Source organism: Budorcas taxicolor, chromosome 1 (genome assembly GCF_023091745.1).
Source record: "Budorcas taxicolor isolate Tak-1 chromosome 1, Takin1.1, whole genome shotgun sequence".
In the NCBI taxonomy this organism is placed as follows: Eukaryota; Metazoa; Chordata; class Mammalia; order Artiodactyla; family Bovidae; genus Budorcas; species Budorcas taxicolor.
Window position 1 is genome coordinate 140,469,450 of NC_068910.1, and position 19,748 is coordinate 140,489,197.

The window sequence follows — 19,748 nt, forward strand, 5'->3', positions numbered from 1 at the left end:
CACCAAAAAAGCTATTTCTTATATTCTTTTATTCTGCATTGCATCCAAACATTATGTTTTACTTCAATCATTACCTCCACAAAATCCTAACTGCTAAGTAAAGCCTATTCATTAAATATCAATACTCCATACCTAATGAAAATGGCATTTTATAGAGCTCTTAGATACTATACCCCAGGAAGTATATGCTCCATAGAGATGGCCAATATTCAGAAGCTAGATTTTCTTGTACTGCCCAAGTGATCAGGAATAACCAAAATATTTTAAATGAATGAAAAATATTCATGGTCCAAAAAACACTTGAGGATAAATCTCAGGAATACAAAATAGAGGAAGAAAAAAGTAAGCGTGGAATGTGTTCTGTATCATCCAGTAATTTTGCTACAGTGAGTCCGTTTTCAAGGCAGATTCCTAGGTTTTTACGGTTTATAATGGAAACCTGAGGAGAGAAGGAAAAAGGAAGAAAAACGATTAAGGAAAAAATCTCTGAGATGCTGTTTTTCTTCCTGTTCAAATAAAACAATGTTATCTATATTTCTATGCATTTCAAATGGTTCATGTGTTTTGTTTGTTCTTGGTTGTAAGCATACAAATTGGCTCTCCGTATCTGTGTGTTCTCCATCCAGCATGGATTGAAAATATTCAGAAAAAAAAAATCCCAAAAAGTTCAAGTTTTGAATTTGACATACATTTGAAGTATTTACAGAGCATTTACATTGTATTATACATTATTAATATAAGTAATCTAGAGATGACTTAAAGTTTAGGGGAGGGTGTACGTAGGTCATATGCAAATACCAGGACATTTTATATAAGAGGGCTTAAGAATCCAGGGATTTTGAAATCCTCAGGAATTCTGGAACCAATCTGGAACCAAGGTACCTAGGGAAACTGTACTTATATTCAGAATCAATGTGTTGGTTTAGTATTACGTATAAAATGTATGGCAAGGACAGGAATGCACCTCCTAAAAGTAATGCTTGTATATAATTTGAGAAAGAAATAAACAAGGGATGCTGAAAAGGCCACCAACTGATGAAAATCGTAGTGTATGGGTTGTTTTGACAATGTTCAACTAACCTCATCTTTTTGTCTTATTTTCAACACTGGATAAATGGCAGAATGATAGGGGAGCAGGAGAAGGAGAGCTTTTTATTATTTTTATTTCTAATTGGAGGATAACAAGGAGAGATTTAAAAAAAAAATACAATGCCTGGCAAAACATGTCCTCAAAAATCCTAATTTAATGGGTCTGGAGTGGCACCTGTGCACTGGTATCTTGTATGTCACTGCAGAAAAGAAAATTTAAGTAAGCTTGGAAAGCTAATCATTAGATTTGGGAAAAGATAATGAAAACACCACCTAAGAAATCTTCAAAAAACATAAAAAATAAAAAACATCAACTAATAAGACCTAATATTTGTGAAGTCTATTGCAATCTGCTTTCATGTATTTTACTTATATAATTCCGACAATGCTGACACCATTAAACTCACCTTTACTTTTAGATGAGCAAATTAATATGAGAAACTCCATTTTCATTATCTCATTTTATGACTGTCATAAAATTACACATTAAGTCAATGCCTATCATTGGTAAAGAAGACAGACCTGATTATTCCTTTCACTTTAAAGATCTGGTCCAACTTAGATCTCATGTTCTTTCCTCATTTTCTTTGCCCCGTTTTTCTTCTGTGTGAAGTGTTTCTGGGATGTGTATGTGTTATCTGTGTACTTTAATCTAATTAAGAGAGAGTCATGGGCAGATGGGAAACAATAGCCAGGACAGTAAAAGTCCAACAGATCTAAATGGGGGACATAGCCATCTATTAAGAATCTGATAAAAGCTATGAACTCTCCTTGGAGAAAATGCAAATAAATACTGTTGACCCCTGAACAACTCAACCAACATGGATGGTGTAGTACTACAGTATTCACTACAGGAAGAAAAAAAAGAAATCCATGTATAAATGGATACACGAGCAGTTCAAAACTGTGTTGTTCAAAGCTCAACTAAGTGCACACAGAAAATCTTCCATTCAATTTAAGGTGTCTGCTTTCTGTTTTTAAATCATTTTTTTTTAATAAATGAAGAATAAAAGTTATGACCAACCTAGACAGCACATTAAAAAGCAGAGACATTACTTTGCCAACAAAGGTCCGTCTAGTCAAGGCTATTGTTTTTCCAGTAATCATGTATGGATGTGAGTGCTGGACTATAAAGAAAGCTAAGCACTGAAGAATTGATGCTTTTGAACTGTGGTGTTGGAGAAGACTCTTGAGAGTCCCTTGGACTGCAAGGAGATCAGTCCTGGGTGTTCATTGGAAGGACTGATGTTGAAGCCGAAACTCCAATACTTTGGCCACCTGATGCGAAGAGCTGACTCATTTGAAAAGACCCTGAGGCTGAGAAAGATTGAAGGCAGGAAGAGAAGGGGACGACAGAGGATGAGATGGCTGGATGGCATCACTGACACAATGGACATGGGTTTGGGTGGACTCTGGGAGTTGGTGATGGACAGGAGGCCTGGCAAGCTGCGGTTCATGGGGTCACAAAGTCGGACACGACTGAGCAACTTAACTGAACTGAACTGAACATAATGATCTTCTCCAGTGGATCTTCCCAACCCAGGAATCGAACCGTGGTCTCCTATATTACAGCCAGATTCTTCACCAACTGAACTATCAGAGAAGCCCCCTAATAAATGAAGAGTAATATAATGATCTGCTCAAAAGACTAACTTATTTTTCCACTCTAGTGATCTATAATATAGCACCTGGCTTTTCCACTATAGCATGGCGATTATTAAAAACGATCTTACAGCTGACCATATACATTTGTCTTACCTTTATGAGAAGACTCTGACTTTGAGTAGTGACGTGTGGAATTATGCTGGTTTCCAGAAGGAGTGTAATCCAAACCCTCAGCATCTGTCATGGCAGGTGGTGGTGGCCTAAAAAAAGTCAAGATTTAAAGAGACACTCTACGTAGAGATGACTACAATTCCACCCCTCACTGGATCTCTTAGAAAACATAGTTTCAGTGGAGATGCAAAGCCGGAATATTTCAGAATCCTCATGGTAGTTCCTAGCCAGTTGTATAACCTTGGATAAATTATTTAACTTGTTTGTTTTGATGCACATAATTCAATAAAAACAAGTATCTTCTGAGCATCTAACAAGTGTGAGGCACTGGTGGGCTTCCCAGGTGGCTCAGACAGTAAAGTATCTGCCTGCAATGCGGTAGACCTGGGTTCGATCCCTGGGTCAGGAAGATCCCCTGGAGAAGGAAATGGAAACACTCCAGTATTCTTGCCTGGAGAACCTCATGGTCAGAGGAGCCTAGTGGGCTACAGTCCATGAGATCGCAGAGAGTCGGACGCGACTGAGCGACTCATACATTCACATTCATTCACTGTGCTAAGGCATAGATAAACAAAGATTAATAGATATGATCACTGCCATTAATGAGAAATATATTTTGTTTTCGCAGAAAAAGAGAAAGAAAGGAAAAGACAGAATGGGGGGGGGAGAAAGTAATTAAGGGAGAGAAGGCAGCAGCTAAGAGGGGAGGGAGATTGGACATTGGTCAATACAGGAAATTTAGAGCAAAGTTCGTTAAACCACTAGGTGGCAGAGTAGAGCTTAGAGAAGGAAAGGACAGTTTTAATACATGTGCAACTTCATGTCAAAACAAGACAACTGTAAAAAAAAATGGGAAATTTTTAACACTCCAAACTTTTATTATTTTAATTATATAACAGATTTTTGCAGACACTAGGCATTGATAAAGCTATAAAACAAAATCTCTCATTTTTTTGGTGTTTCCCAAAGGTGTGCTCAAATTGTGTGTTAAGAGCATGGAATCATTTGTTTATAAATATTAGAAATTAAATAAGTGTTTTTCTTTCATTATTCACAGACATTTAGAACATTCACCTTTAAAAAGTAACATAAGTCTTAGCAGGTAAAGTTGAGACAAAGCAATCTGACTCCAGAATTAAGACTGTTAACCAAAGAAGTAACTTACACTCAAGAAAACAGGATTTGTAATCAGGGTGGCAGGGTCTCTATTTTACTCTTTTTATAATCCTCATTAGATGACCAAATACTAGAGAAACACAAGCCAACTGGTACTGTCAGAAAAACTCATCACCAAGGAAAGGGATGCTGAAGTGTTGAACAAAGTTTAGGATGTCAACAAATCCTCTAGGATAGCCCCCATGAGGATAAACAGATCAGCCTAGGATGCCCTCAGTTATCTGGTATGCTGTTTTATTAATTTTTTGCTCATGTGGAGAACAAATCTTGGGTTAATGCTTCCAGGGGTTCTACCAAATTATTTGTTGCACTGGAGACAGTTATTTCAGCTCAGGGTATTTAAATCCAAAGTTGGAAAAATCTTGCTAACTAATAGTTTGTTTTATAGTTTCTGATGTATTAGGATTACCTGTTTCCAACTGTTCTTATGAAATGATTTATATCTTTAAGCTAGTGATAAAACCAAATATACTTCAGAATTCACTCAAAACTCATTTCTTCAAGAAGCCTTCCCAGACACCCAGACTAGGTTAAATGTTTCCTTATGATCTTCTAACAACCTGCATTTTTCATCCTTAGCATTTAACACAATCATAGTAGTTAGTTGCATAATTTTCTGTTTAGATTATGAATTTCTTAAGAGCAAGAAAATTTTTGTTGACTGCCACTTACTCTGGGTCTGGGCAATTATTATGGAGCTCAATAAATACTAGATAAATGAATAATTGGAGAAAAATTATATTTCATATTCATAAGAACACTGTAGGAACCAAATGATATTTATAAAATCCTTACGTTTTTCTAAGAGAAAATACAAAAACAAAATACCAAGTAGCATTATTAACATAAAATCCTATAGTTAAAACAGTTTAGAACTTAGGTTAAAACTTTTTCCAATTACAAAGAATTGGAATTAATTCAGATTGCCAACTAGTTTTCTTTTTTTTAGAGTAGAAATCTTTAATGGACAATGAAAACGACTTTTAACCATGACTGTTATAAGCTCTCCATGAGAATCTGTTTCCCCTGTACCACTATTGGTTCTAAACTGAAGTAAACATCTTGAACTAGCAAGCTCCAAGTTTCTCAGTCCTTGAAACCATCTCTTTCTGTACAAATGGTTAACTCATCTTCCACCATGATTAAATCCGAAAGAGGAAACCACAGAATCTAACCTTAACAAAGCATACCTTCTAACATTAATTGTACAAGTTATCTATAATAAGATCATAAACTATAAGTTTTAACTATGAAAACACAGATTTCATAAAAGTCTTATTCATTTTGTTTTGCCATATATAGAGTCTTTCTGCAAAAAAGATTTTTTTCTTTTAGTACTTTATTTTTTGATTAAAAAATATTTTTTTTATTTTAATAAAGACAAATATTCTTAAGTCAAAAAATGACTTCAGTATTACTAGTCATAGGCCACTTTTCATTCATTTACAAAGGCCAGTTTTAACACAGGATCATTTGACTATTCATTCTTTCAATATATCAAATGTTTTTAAGCGAACCCATTTACATTTCAGAAAGTTGCTTTCAACTTTAATAAATCCTTTAAATAGACGTTTCAGACTGTTCTATCATATGCTGTCAAAAATACTGGTGTTCTAAAAAGTCCAAGGACTTCAAAGGCTGCAAAATAACTCTAAAGATGATTTTAATTCCCTTTATTTAAAAAAAAAAAAAAGGCATAATAAGCAACTCCTACCTATTTACCTACTGAGAACAGATTAGTTCTTCTTGTTTTACTTGGATGTTGTGCAGGGATATAAATAAAGCTGAACTAAATCTAAAATTTGCTTTAAAAGACATTTGGCATGTGTGTAACTAAAAGCTGTAAGAACCAATTGTGCACAATTAAACAAAATACACTACTGTGCCCTAAAAGTTTTACAGTCTGATATAATTTTCTGAAAGGTATTTATCTTCTGAAAGCCCATGAGTTTAAAAATAGAGTATGGCTTTTCAAGAACACGAAATACATTCTATTTGAGGAAATAAGTCTAGTAGTTTAAGCGTGAGCAATGAGTGACAACAAGAGTGTATATTCTTCAATGTCATAAAACTTATGCTTTAATAATTAGTAAATATGTCATTAAGAATCAGGACCAAAATACTGTACAAAGTTTCAATAATTTTAGAGTTTTCAAACGTTAGATTTAGTGTTACTTTTGTCTTTTTCTTTTTAACGTTCTCTTTTCCTCTTCCAATCAGTTTTTCCTTCCAAAGCAACAGAAAGCAATAAAGAAAAAATAAAGGTTGCTTCCCAAAGACTTAAATGTTGACAATTTGCAGTGGAAAAGTAGCAGTTGCTCCATAACCATGACCCCAGACCGCCTGAGAGAAGTTAGAAAGTATATCTATACTGTAGCCAGAGCTACCTGTTGCAGTGGGATGAAGAACAGTCTGCAATGACTGAAATGAATATTTGCCTAGGACACTGAGACTCACACGGAAATGAATTTAGACATGTGTAAATGTCACGTACACACCCATGTGATCATGGAACTCAGTAAACATTTAAAACCTGAGATTTTACTTAAGAAAATGGTTAACCTCGTCCCTTCTTAGTTGAGGGCAGTCAATTCAGTGACTCCAGAAATAAGAACTGGTCCTAACAAAAAAGTGCATCTCTCCTTACCTCAGCTTCTGTAAAATTCCCCATCTTTCTGAGTTGACTTGTTCAACACAATTTAAAACAGAAAAAAAAGCTTGAAAATAATCCTACGAGACTTGATACCACCTCACAACTGCAGATTTCTGATCTCCTCTCCAAGGAACGAACACTCTTTCCAGGCAGCCAGTATCCCTTGCTCACCCCAAGGTCAAGATCCTCACTCCCCTTTTCAGGTGTCATCTTACCGTGCTGGTCTGTCATTCTTAGAACGGTGAGGTTCATCACTCTCTTTTGACTTTGAGTGTGCTGATTTAGCTGTTTTGGGCTAAGGGGGAAAGAAAAAAGACACACACACACCCAGAAAACAGCAAACAGAGAAAGATTAGATTTATAGATTATCTAAATAATGTCAAACTCTCCTTTTGTAATTTTAGGTTACTTACACCTAGCTTAGCAACATAAAATATTTTTAAACAAGTCACTTAGAGACCAAAAATTACAGTTATGAAAGAGTGTTGCAGGTTGTCAGTACAACCAGATGAGTGGACTAAACCCTCACAAACAGGCTCTACCACAGAGGTGCGCTTGGTCACCCATTAGTAACAAGGCAGCCACATGTAGCTGTCAAGAACCGTAACTGAGCACGAATCTCTCAAGCCTCCCCCTCCCCCATATCCTCTGCTTCAGCTCTCTTATGAAGTACTTCGATAAAAGTATATGGTGCTCACTTCCGGAGTGGTTTTACAGATGTGAAAACCCCCACCAGATGTAAGACGTGAACTACCTGATGACCACAAGTACACAGTCTCCAGATCTTCTAAAAATGCTTTCCTGAAACCCACCAGGGAGTTCGGGCCTTCTGAGTACTAGCTGTCCCTGACTGCACGTATGGAGCCTTACAATAAATGCTACACTTTGCTTCACCACAGCCCGGTATATCAGTAGATTTGCTTTACTGTACAAGAGCGAGCAGATCCAAGTTTGGTTCAGTAACAGAACTGGAGGACTCCCAGAGTCTATGGAATCCAGCTTCATGCTATTAAACTTGTTTCTTAACATCTGACTTAGGGATGATAACTTTCAAGCCCAGAAATAAAGCATATTCATGCCAACTTTTCTGGAGAGAAACAACTCCAGCCACACTGACAGAATCTAAAAATACCAGAAGTCCTGATGCTTGCTAGAAATGTGACCTTCTTCCTCTTCCCTTCCTGATGTGTAACCTCTAAAAATACCTACTTCCAGTATAGCTGAGTTAACAAAGAACTTGAGGAACTCTTGGGCAATTACTTGCAGCTTAATTTACGTAACAAGAGCATTTGGGAAGCCTTCTATGAAAATGATATATCTCTGTTTGGAGAAATCCTGAATTACGAACAGGGTAAATAGATAACAGGGAAATAATATTTTCATTTGCTTTTAGATTCATAACTGAGCCACAGGCAACAGTAGAGAAATACTATTACAATACTTTCTCTTTGTTTTTCTCAAAACATATGCTGAGACTGTGACAGGACCAGCAGCCCAAGGGAGGATTTTGTTTGAGAGAGGGAGGGAAGCGGGGAGAAGAACCGAGCGCAACCTCAACCATATCATGGACACACACCTGGTTGCATCCTTCAGGCCCAGTACAGACTGCCTCCCTAAAAGCCTTTACAGTATAAATCATCACTCCAGCTCCTTTTGTTTTTCCATTATGCATTTTTCAGCCAGCTTGACCTCACATTTGTTAGCTGTCTATAGTCTGTCTTCTTCCCAACATTATACATTATTCTGAGGAAAATCTATCTTTGTCTCTCCCTGTAAGTCCAGAGTGGTGCTTTGCACACAGAAACTAATGAGTAAGATCTGTTCAATTAAACTTGCAGTCACCACATACAACAATTAGACTGCGTCAGAATGAACAGCAGTCGCTGTCTATTTTGTCTCTACCATTTCTGATTAACGAGAAGAAGGTAACAATTGAAGCTCATGCTAGATAGTTTCATAAGCAATGATGGCTGGTGATAAGAACGGCTGTCCATCTGCCATGGATCAAGCGATGCCAGAGGCAAGAGAGACAGCTGGCATAGGACCAAGAAGGAAGGACAATATAAGCGAACAGAAAAGTCCAAAGAAGAGGGAAAGGCCCCTGTGGAAATCTAAGAGCATGTGGGAAACGCTGCATTTTCCTGGAAGGCAAGCAGAGTAAAAAACTATGTCTGCTTGTGGCCACAGGCACCTACCTCTCAATAGCTCTTAAAATGAAGGTAATGAGTTTTTCAACCTCATAAGTAACTTCTTTACATAGTTACTTTCAAGAATTCAATATGATTTTTCACGGTGAAACAACTCTTATAAGTCAGATTCACATACAAGAGACAGATAATTTATATGCCCTAAAAATATCTGTGAGCATACCCTAAAAAGGACTCCCCATTATAGTTTTACCTGTTTTTCTCTTTAAAGACAAAACAGACTCTACCTTCCACTCAGGGTCATGCTTTCTTTTGTCCAAAGATGATTTCTCCCGCTCCCTGGCTTTCTTGTAAGCTTTCTTTTCTTCAGCCATTAGGAGTCTAGCAATTTCCTAAACAAAAATTGCAAAGCTGTAAGTAGAAAATTACTGGGGTATTTCCAAAGAATAATGGCTAAACAAATTAATATGAACGCACCTCATCCTGAGCAACTTGAGCTGCTCTCATGTCCACCTGGGTGGCCTATGGTACAGAAAATACAAAAAAGCATAATTTAAGTGCAACCTAAGTTGGCCATTAGAAAAAAACAAAAAAAGCTTACATTTAAAAAAAAAAAAAAAAACCCACTGCATTTGAAACCAATTGTGATCAACATCCCTGAAGATGACAATCAGTTTGTATACTTTCATTAGCCAGTTCAGTTCAGTCACAGAGTCTGTTGCACAGAAGGATTTCCTCATTTTCATAGCTTAACAGTATTCAATTATACATATATATATTGCCAAATATAAGCTGGGACATTCCGAAATTGTTGCCAACAACTGAACAAATAGGGCAAGCGCCATCTGCCTCTGTAAAGACTAAACCCTCCGTTGTGGCAGCTGTTGACCTTCAACATAACCTGAGGGAGTTCAGCGTAGAGTAAGGCACCCTGTGCTTGAGACAATCTGGTGGGACAGGTCTTTCAGTTCAGTTCATCTGCATAACTGAGGATATTGATATTTCTCCCAGCAATCATTAGACAGAAAAGCGTCTACCTTTACCAAATTATACAGTGCATAATAAAGAGGAGCGTGAAAAAGTTGGCTTAAAGCTCAACATTCAGAAAACAAAAACCATGGCATCCGGTCCCATCACTTCATGGAAAATAGATGCAGAAACAGTGGAAACAGTGGCAGACTTTTATTTCCTTGGGCTCCAAAATCACTACAGATGATAACTGCAGCCATGAAACTGAAAGATGCTTACGAGTTGGAAGAAAAGTTATGACCAACCTCAGTTCGTTCAATTCAGTCACTCAATCGTGTCCGACTCTTTTCAACCCCATGAATTGCAGCACACTAGGCCTCCCTGTCCATCACCAACACCCGGAGTTCACTCAAACTGATGTCCAACAAGTCGGTAATGCCATCCAGCCATCTCATCCTCTGTCGTGCCCTTTTCCTCCTGCCCCCAATCCCTCCCAGCATCAGAGTCCCTTCCAATGGGTCAACTCTTCGCATGAGGTGGACAAAGTACTGGAGTTTCAGCTTTAGCATCATTCCTTCCAAAAAACACCCAAGGCTGATTCCTTTAGAATAGACTGGTTGGATCTCCTTGCAGTCCAAGGGACTCTCAAGAGTCTTCTCCAACACCACAGTTCAAAAGCATCAATTCTTCAGTGCCCAGCTTTCTTCACAGTCCAACTCTCACATCCATACATGACTACAGGAAAAACCATAGCCTTGACTAGACGGACTTTTGTTGGCAAAGTAATGTCTCTGTTTTTAAATATGCTATCTAGATTGGTCATAACTTTCTTTCCAAGGAGTAAGCGTATTTTAATTTCATGGCTGCAATCACCATCTGCAGTGATTTTGGAGCCCCAAAAATAAAGTCTGACACTGTTTCCACTGTTTCCCCATCTATTTCCCATGAAGTGATGGGACCAGATGCCATGATCTTCGTTTTCTGAATGTTGAGCTTTAAGCTAACTTTTGCGCTCTCCTCTTTCACTTTCATCAAGAGGCTTTTTAGTTCCTCTTCACTTTCTGCCATAAGAGTGGTGTCATCTGCATATCTGAGGTTATTGATATTTCTCCTGGCAATCTTGATTCCAGCTTGTGCTTCTTCCAGTCCAGCGTTTCTCATGATGTACTCTGCATAGAAGTTAAATAAGCACGGTGACAATATACAGCCTTGGTGTACTCCTTTTCCTATTTGGAACCAGTCTGTTGTTCCATGTCCAGTTCTAACTGTTGCTGCCTGACCTGCATACAGGTTTCTCATGAGGCAGGTAAGTGGTCTGGTATTCCCATCTCTTGAAGAATTTTCCACAGTTTATTGTGATCCACACGGTCAAAGGCTTTGACATAGTCAATAAAGCAGAAATAGATGTTTTTCTGGAACTCTCTTGCTTTTTTCATGATCCAGCGGATGTTGGCAATTTAATCTCTGGCTCCTCTGCCTTTTCTAAAACCAGCTTGAATATCAGGAAGTTCACGGTTCACGTACTGCTGAAGCCTGGCTTGGAGAATTTTGAGCGTGTGAGATGAGTGCCATTGTGCAGTAGTTTGAGCATTCTTTGGCATTGCCTTTCTTTGGGATTGGAATGAAAACTGAACTTTTCCAGTCCTGTGGCCACTGATGAGTTTTTCAAATTGGCTGGCATATTGAGTGTAGCACTTTCACAGCATCATCTTTCAGGATTTGAAATAGCTCAACTGGAATTCCATCACCTCCACTAGCTTTGTTTGTGGTGATGCTTTCTAAGGCCTACTTGACTTCACATTCCAGGATGTCTGGCTGTAGGTGAGTGACCACACCATCATGATTATCTTGGTTGTGAAGATCTTTTTTGTACAGTTGTTCTGTGTATTCTTGCCACCTCTTCTTAATATCTTCTGCTTCTGTTAGGTCCATACCATTTCTGTCCTTTATCAAGCCCATCTTTCCATGAAATGTTCCCTTGGTATCTCTAATTTTCTTGAAGAGATCTCTAGTCTAGACAAGATGACCAACCTAGACAGCATATTAAAAAACAGGGACATTACTTTGCCAACAAAGGTCCGCCTAGTCAAGGCTATGGTTTTTCCAGCAGTCATGTATGGATGTAAGAGTTGGTCTATAAAGAAAGCTGAGTGCCGAACAATTGATGCTTTTGAACTGTGATGTTGGAGAAAACTCATAAGAGTCCCTTGGACTCCAAGGAGATCCAACCAGTCCACCCTAAAGAAAATCAGTCCTGAATATTCATTGGAAGGACTGATGTTGAAGCTTAAACTCCAATACTTTGGCCACCTGATGCGAAGAGCTGACTCATATGAAAAGACCCTGATGATTGATTATATTCTTTGCAGCCAAAGATGGAGAAGCTCTATACATTCAGCAAAAAGAATACCAGGAGCTGACTGTGGCTCGAATCATGAACTCCTTATTGCCAAATTCTGACTTAAACTGAAGAAAGTGTGGAAAACCACTAGGCCCTTCAGCTATGACCTAAATCAAATCCCTTATGATTATACAGTGGAAGTGAGAAATAGATTTAAGGGACTAGATCTGACAGATGATGCGGCTAAGTTGCTTCAGTCGTGTCCAACTCTGTGCGACCCCATAGAGGGCAGCCCACCAGGCTCCGCCGTTCCTGGAATTCTCCAGGCAAGAACACTAGCGTGGGTTGCCATTTCCTTTTCCAGTGCATGAATGTGAAAAGTGAAAGTGAAGTCACTTAGTCGTCTCCGACTCTTAGTAACCCAATGGACTGCAGCCTACCAGGTTCATCTGTCCATGGGATTTTACAGGCAAGAGTACTGGAGTGGGTTGCCATTGCCATCTCTGAAAGACCTGATAGACAGAGTTCCTGATAAACTATGGACGTAAGTGAGTGACACTGTAAAGGAGACAGGGATCAAGACCATCCCCAAGAAAAAGAAATGCAAAAAAGCAAAATGGCTGTCTGAGAAGGCCTTACAGATAGCTATGAAAAGAAAGGAAGTGAAAAGCAAACGAGAAAAGGCAAGATATACTCATTTGAATGCAGAGTTCCAAAGAATAGCAAGGAGAGATAAGAAAGCCCTCCTCAGTGATCAGTGTAAAGTTATAGAGGAAAACAACAGAATGGGAAAGACTAGAGATCTCTTCAAGAAAATTAGAGATGCCAAGGGAACACTTCATGCAAAAGATGGGCTTAATAAAGGACAGAAATGGTAAGGACCTAACAGAAGCAGAAGATATTAAGAAGAGGTGGCAAGAATACACAGAAGAACTGTACAAAAAAGATCTTTATGACCCAGATAATCACGATGGGGTGACTACTCACCTAGAGCCAGATATCCTGGAATGTGAAGTCAAGTGGGCCTTAGGGAAGCATCACCACAAACAAAGCTAGTGGAGGTGATGGAATTCCAGTTGAGCTATTTCAAATCCTAAAAGATGATGCTGTGAAAGTGCTGCACTCAACATGCCAGCCAATTTGGAAAACTTAGCAGTGGCCACAGGACTGGAAAAGGTCAGTTTTCATTCTAATCCCAAAGAAAGGCAATGCCGAAGAATGCACAAACTACTGCACAATTGCACTCATCTCATATGCTAGCAAATTAATGCTCAAAATTCTCCAAGCCAGGCTTCAGCAATACGTGAACCATGAACTTCCAGATGTTCAAGCTGGTTTTAGAAAAGGCAGAGGAGCCAGAGATTAAATTGCCAACATCCACTGGATCATCAAAAAAGCAAGAGAGTTTCAGAAAAACATCTATTTCTGCTTTATTGACTATGCCAAAGCCTTTGATTGTGTGGCTCACAATAAACTGTGGAAAATTCTTCAGGAGATGGGAATACTAGACCACCCTACCTGCCTCTTGAAAAACTTGTATGCAGGTCAGGCAGCAACAGTTAGAACTGGACATGGAACAACAGACTGGTTCCAAATAGGAAAAGGAGTACATCAAGGCTGTATATTGTCACCCTGCTTGTTTAACTTATATGCAGAGCACATCATGAGAAATGGTGGGCTGGAGGAAGCACAAGCTGGAATCAAGATTGCTGGGAGAAATAGCAATAACTTCAGATATGCAGATGACACCACCGTTATGGCAGAAAGTGAAGAGGAACTAAAAAGCCTCTTGATGAAAGTGAAAGAGGAGAGTGAAAAAGTTGGCTTAATGGAGAAGGAAATGGCAACCCACTCCAGTATTCGTGCTTGGAGAATCCCATGGACGGAGGAGCCTGGTGGGCTATAGTCCATAGGGTCGCAAAGAGTCAGACACGACTGAGTGACTTGAAAAAAAAAAAAAAAAAGTTGTCTTAAAGCTCAACAATCAGAAAACGAAGATCATGGCATCTGGTCCCATCACTTCATGGCAAATAGATGGGGAAACAGTGGAAACTGTGGCTGACTTTATTTTTGGGGGCTCTAAAATCACTGCACATGGTGACTGCAGCCATGAAATTAAAAGATGCTTACTCGTTGGAAGGAACGTTAAGACCAACCTAGACAGCATATTAAAAAACAGAGACATCCCTTTGCCAGCAAAGTTCCATCTAGTCAAAGCTATTGTCTTTCCAGTAGTCATGTATGGATGTGAAATTTGGGTTATAAAGAACGCTGAGCACCGAAGAACTGATGCTTTTGAACTGTAGTGTTGGAGAAGACTCTTGAGAGTCCCTTGGACTGCAAGGAGATCCAACCAGTGCATCCTAAAGGAAATCAGTCCAGAATATTCATTGGAAGGACTGATGTTGAAGCTGAAACTCCAATACTTTGGCCACCTGATGTGAAGAACTGACTCATTTGAAAAGACCCTGATGCTGGGAAAGATTGAAGGTGGGAGGAGAAGGAGACGACAAAGGATGAGATTGTTGGATGGCATCACCAATTCAATTGACATGAGTTTGAGTAAGTTCTGGGAATTGGTGATGGACAGGGAGGCCTGGCGTGCTGCAGTCAACAGGGTCACAAAGAGTTGGACACGACTGAGCGACTGGACTGAACTGAATGCTTACTTAGTGAATAAAACCGGACACTTCATTCCTGTTGTTTTGCTTTTTACACCCATAAAAAAGGTGTCAGTTTCTCAACAGAAAGGACTAAAACACCTATTATATAAATGCCAAGGTTGATTCAATTCACAGAGAAACCTGATTAACCTAAAATCTTGTGTTAAATTCTGCTCACCAAAATTTCTTCTTCTTGAAGTTTTCTGGCAATTTCAGCATCATACCATTCCTGATCTCTGTGGGTCACTCGTGACGGAGTAGAAACTGCTTCTTTCATTACTCTGGGCTTCATTCCTAGAAAAAAGTCAGTGCAATAAGGCTATTGAGTAATTTCATGAGAAGTTGCAACATGTAAGAAAAAGAAGTTTGTCTTCAGTATCTAACTGTGACAATACTGTGTCGACTCTAAAATTCAGTGTAGGGTGTGATGGAAATAACTCTTTCCCCTAGGCATGGGAGAGGAGATACATTTAAACACAGTTACCCACCCAAACCTGCCTGGTAAAAAATGCCTCTCAGTTTCTCCAACAGAAGTAAACCACACAAAGAACTCTAAGTGAAGGTTTTGTAAAACAGGAAGTGAAAAAAGATTAAGTCCCTGAAATAAAAAGAATTTGGAGAAAAGAAAGTTAGTTGCAATTCTGAAGAGACCAAGTTGTGAGGCTGCAGGAGCTGAGAGGCTTTGCACTTTTCTGCCTCAGCCTTGCAGACCTCACTTCAGAGAGGACATGAACAGCATCACCTGGGAGTTCTGTGGCAGTCCCTACTAACCAACCAGTGGCTGTGCCCTGGGTTTTGCTCTGATAGCCTCCAAATTCACTTGCTTTAGATCTCTCTCAGTGCTTTGATCAGTTTAATGTTGTTAAATTTTAAGGAGGATGTAACATAAGTGAAATGTCAGAGAGCACAATGACCTTAAGAGTTTTATTTGCTCTGAGGAGAAAGGAACAGGAAGACTAGTAGGGAACTTTGACTTTTTACTTTGAAATGTTATGTGTGTTAGTTACTTGGTCGTGTCCAACTCTTTGTGACCCCATGGACTGTAGCCCAACAGGCTCCTCTGTCCAGGAGATTCTCCAGTCAAGAATACTGGTAGTAGGTTGCCATTCCCTTCTCCAGGGGGTCTTCCCTGACCCAGGGGATCAAATCTGAGTCTCCTACCTTAAAGAATCATAAAGAATCATTGCAGGCAGATTCTTTACCATCTGAGCCACTAGGGCAGCATATATTCCTTTTAAAACTCTTAAGTGGTGAATGCTAATGGTTATTCCAAAATTGTGTGTACTGCCCTCTTGATATCCTTTATAAACTACAATTTTTCAACAATGTATTCAACAATGTATTATGTTCAAAAATAATAAAAATGTTTTATGCAGTGAACAAGATTAACCATCTGGAACAGTGACTTTCAGTAACTGTGTCACTGAAGGGAGGAAAAGTAATTTACTCCTAGTTGCCTATTTCTTTATATTAGTGGTTCTCAATCATGTCTATACATCAGAATCACTTGGAATACGTTAAATACACGTGAACATTTTTAAACCAAACCCCTGAGATCCTAATACCTGTAGCATGGGTGAGATCTGGCCTTTGTACAGTTCAGTTCAGTTCAGTTCAGTCGCTCAGCCGTATCCAACTCTTTGCAATCCCATGAATCTCAGCACGCCAGGCCTCCCTGTCCATCACCAACTCCCGGAGTTCACTCAGACTCACATCCATCGAGTCAGTGATGCCATCCAGCCATCTCATCCTCTGTCATCCCCTTCTCCTCCTGCCCCCAATCCCTCCCAGCATCAGGGTCTTTTCCAATGAGTCAACTCTTCGTATGAGGTGGCCAAAGTACTGGAGTTTCAGCCTCAGCATCAGTCCTTCCAATGAACACCCAGACTGGTCTCCTTTAGGATGGACTGGGTGTATCACTTCTGGAACTACTAGTGCATTATGTCCATCAAATTAACTGTACATGAACATAATTTTTTCAAAATGCCTTACTTCATGATTCACTTGCTTTAAATAAAAGAGGAAAAAGTAAAGGAAAAAAATACAACTAAATTCTGGGCACATGAAGAGTTTACTTATCTGGTGCAGCGTCTTATAGAACTTTAAATCCAGCACTGTGGTAAAACCAAAAGCCACAGGCTCATGTGCCTTACCACAAGTGAAGACTAGTGAACCTGGGTTTCTTCCTGGGTTTCAATCAGGAAACAGTGGCATACTCACTCCCAAAAGTAGATAAACCTCCTTGAATTATGATTAGTTTGGTCATAACTAGAAAGGAAGATTTTAGGGAAACATAATAGAATTAGATGAGCACTGGGAAAAGTCAGTGGACAAAATAGATTTCTGTACCATATGCCCATCTACAGAGCCTCCTGGTATCTCAGACGGTAAAGAATCTGCCTGCAACTAAGGAGACTTGGGTTCGATTCCTGGGTAGGGAAGATCACCTGGAGAAGCGCATGGCAATCCACTCCAGTATTCTTGCCTGGGGAATTCCACAGACAGAGGAGGCTGGTGGGCCACAATCTATGAGGTTGCAAAGAGTCAGATACTACTGAGTGACTAACAATATCACTTCCTGCCCATCTACAGGAAAATGACACTTCCAAGAGCAGTCCAAAGCCTAGTTGAGGACAAAGGGGAGATCACACCCTGTTCCTTCAAGTAAGCCATCTGGTGAGAGAAACACAGTGGAAATGCACTCACATTTTGAGAACTAAACTTTCTCTATGGCTGTGCCTCCTACTCTATATCATAAAACTAACTAAGAAAATATTTGGCTTTAATATCAGTAAAGGATGTTTGGAAGGCATTCAAACGCAATGGTAAAATGAACAGTCTTAATTGATTTGAAAGGGTGTTAAGTCTATGACTTCTTGGCAGCTAAAAAGAGAATGACACACGGGAATTCTGGGGGTTGCAGTGGTTAGGACACCGAGCTTTCACTGCTGAGAGTGTGGGTTCAATCCCTGCTTGGGGAACGAAGACCCTGCAAGTTGTGCAGCCAAAAAAAAAAAAAAAAAGAGAGAGAGAATGATACACAGATCAATGGAGCAAAACAGAGAACCCAGATGCATATATGGTCAATTTTATGGCAAAGAAGGTAAGAATACACAATGGAGAAAGGACAGTCTCTTCAGTAAATACCGCTATGAAACCTAGACAGCCATATTCAAAAGAATGAAACTTGACCATCTACTGACACCATACACAAAAATTAACTCAAAATGGATTAAATACTTGAACATACGACCCAAAGCAATAAAACTCCTAGATGAAAACAGAGGCAGTAAGCTTCTTGACGTTTTTCTTAGAGATGACTTTTTGGATTCAACATGAAAATCAAATGCAACAAAAGTAAAAAGAGCAGGTGGGACTACATCCAACTAAAAAACTTCTTCATAGCAAAGGAAACCGTCAACAAAACAAAAAGGCATGGAAGAAAAAAAGAATGGGAGAAAACATTCACTAATCACATATTTGATAAGGGGTTAACACCCAAAATATATAAATAGCTCATACAATTCAATAGCAAAAACACAATCTGATTAAAAAATAGGCAGAGGATCTGAACAGACACTTTTTCAAAGGAGACACGCAGAAGGCCAACAGGTACAAAAAGGTGCTGAACATCACTGTATCATCAGGGAAATGTAAATCAAAACCACAATGAGGTATCATACGGCACACCTTTAGAATAACTATTATCAAAAAGACAAGAAGCAACAAGTGCTGGCAAGGATGTGAAGAAAAGAAAATCTTTGTGCACCGTTGGTGAGAATGTAAATTGGTGTAGCCACTATGAAAAACAGTATAAAAGTCTCTCAAAAAAATTAAAAAAAAAAAAATTAGAACCACCATACAATCCAGTAATTCTACTTTTGGAATTTATCTGAAGGAAATGAAAATACAAACTCAAAGATATGTACACCCTGTATTCACTGTATTATTATTTACAACAGCCAAGACATGAAACAACCTAAGTGCCCATTGATGGATAAATGGATAAAGAAAATGTGAGATTTACACAAACACATACACACACAGAGGAATATTATTCAGCCATAAAAAGAATTAAATCTTGCCATAAAGCTGAAACTCCAGTACTTTGGCCACCTCATGCGAAGAGTTGACTCATTGGAAAAGACTCTGATGCTGGCAGGGATTGGGGGCAGGAGGAGAAGGGGACGACAGAGGATGAGATGGCTGGATGGCATCGCTGACCCGATAGACGTGAGTCTGAGTGAACTCTGGGAGTTGGTGATGGACAGGGAGGCCTGGCGTGCTGCGATTCATGGGGTCGCAAAGAGTCGGATACGACTGAGTGACTGAACTGAACTGACTGATTTACAAACACAGGAATGGACCCTGAAGGCACCTTGGTAGGTAAAGTAACAAAGAGAAAGATTCAGTTCAGTTCAGTCACTCAGTCGTGTCTGACTCTTTGCAACCCCACGGACTGCACTATGCTTCCCTGTCCATCACCAACTCCTGGAGGTTACTCAAACTCATGTCCATTGAGACAATGATGCCATCCAACCATCTCACCCTCTGTCATCCCCTTCTTCTCCCACCTTCAATATTTCCCAGTATCAGGGTCTTTTCAAATGAGTCAGCTCTTCGCATCAGGTGACCAAATACTGTAGTATCAGCTTCAGCATCAATCCTTCCAATATTCAGGACTGATTTCCTTTAGGATGGACTGGTTGGACCTCCTTGCAGTCCAAGGGACTCTCAAGAGTCTTCTCCAACACCACAGTTCAAAAGCATTACTTCTTTGGCCCTCAGGTTTCTTTATAGTCCAACTCTCATGGAAAAACAGACTGGTTCCAAATACATTAAGGCTGTGTATTGTCACCCTGCTTATTTAACTTATATCCAGAGCACATCATGAGAAATGCTGGACTGGACGAAGCACAAGCTGGAATCAAGAT

At 39.3% G+C, this 19,748-nt stretch overlaps 1 protein-coding gene across 1 annotated transcript in view; it reads right to left on the reverse strand.

Annotated features, from left to right (window-relative positions):
• Positions 1-296: 296 nt before the first annotated feature.
• Positions 297-19,748, reverse strand: part of CCDC50 (coiled-coil domain containing 50) — a 77,008-nt gene continuing 57,556 nt past the window's right edge. The window contains exons 7-12 of the mRNA XM_052645200.1: positions 14,993-15,108; positions 9,319-9,363; positions 9,129-9,233; positions 6,910-6,989; positions 2,848-2,954; positions 297-439 (exon numbers count right to left, since the gene is read on the reverse strand). Of these exons, the coding sequence (XP_052501160.1) occupies positions 420-439; positions 2,848-2,954; positions 6,910-6,989; positions 9,129-9,233; positions 9,319-9,363; positions 14,993-15,108 (473 nt within the window). The 3' untranslated portion in view covers positions 297-419. The remainder of the gene's footprint in view (positions 440-2,847; positions 2,955-6,909; positions 6,990-9,128; positions 9,234-9,318; positions 9,364-14,992; positions 15,109-19,748) is intronic.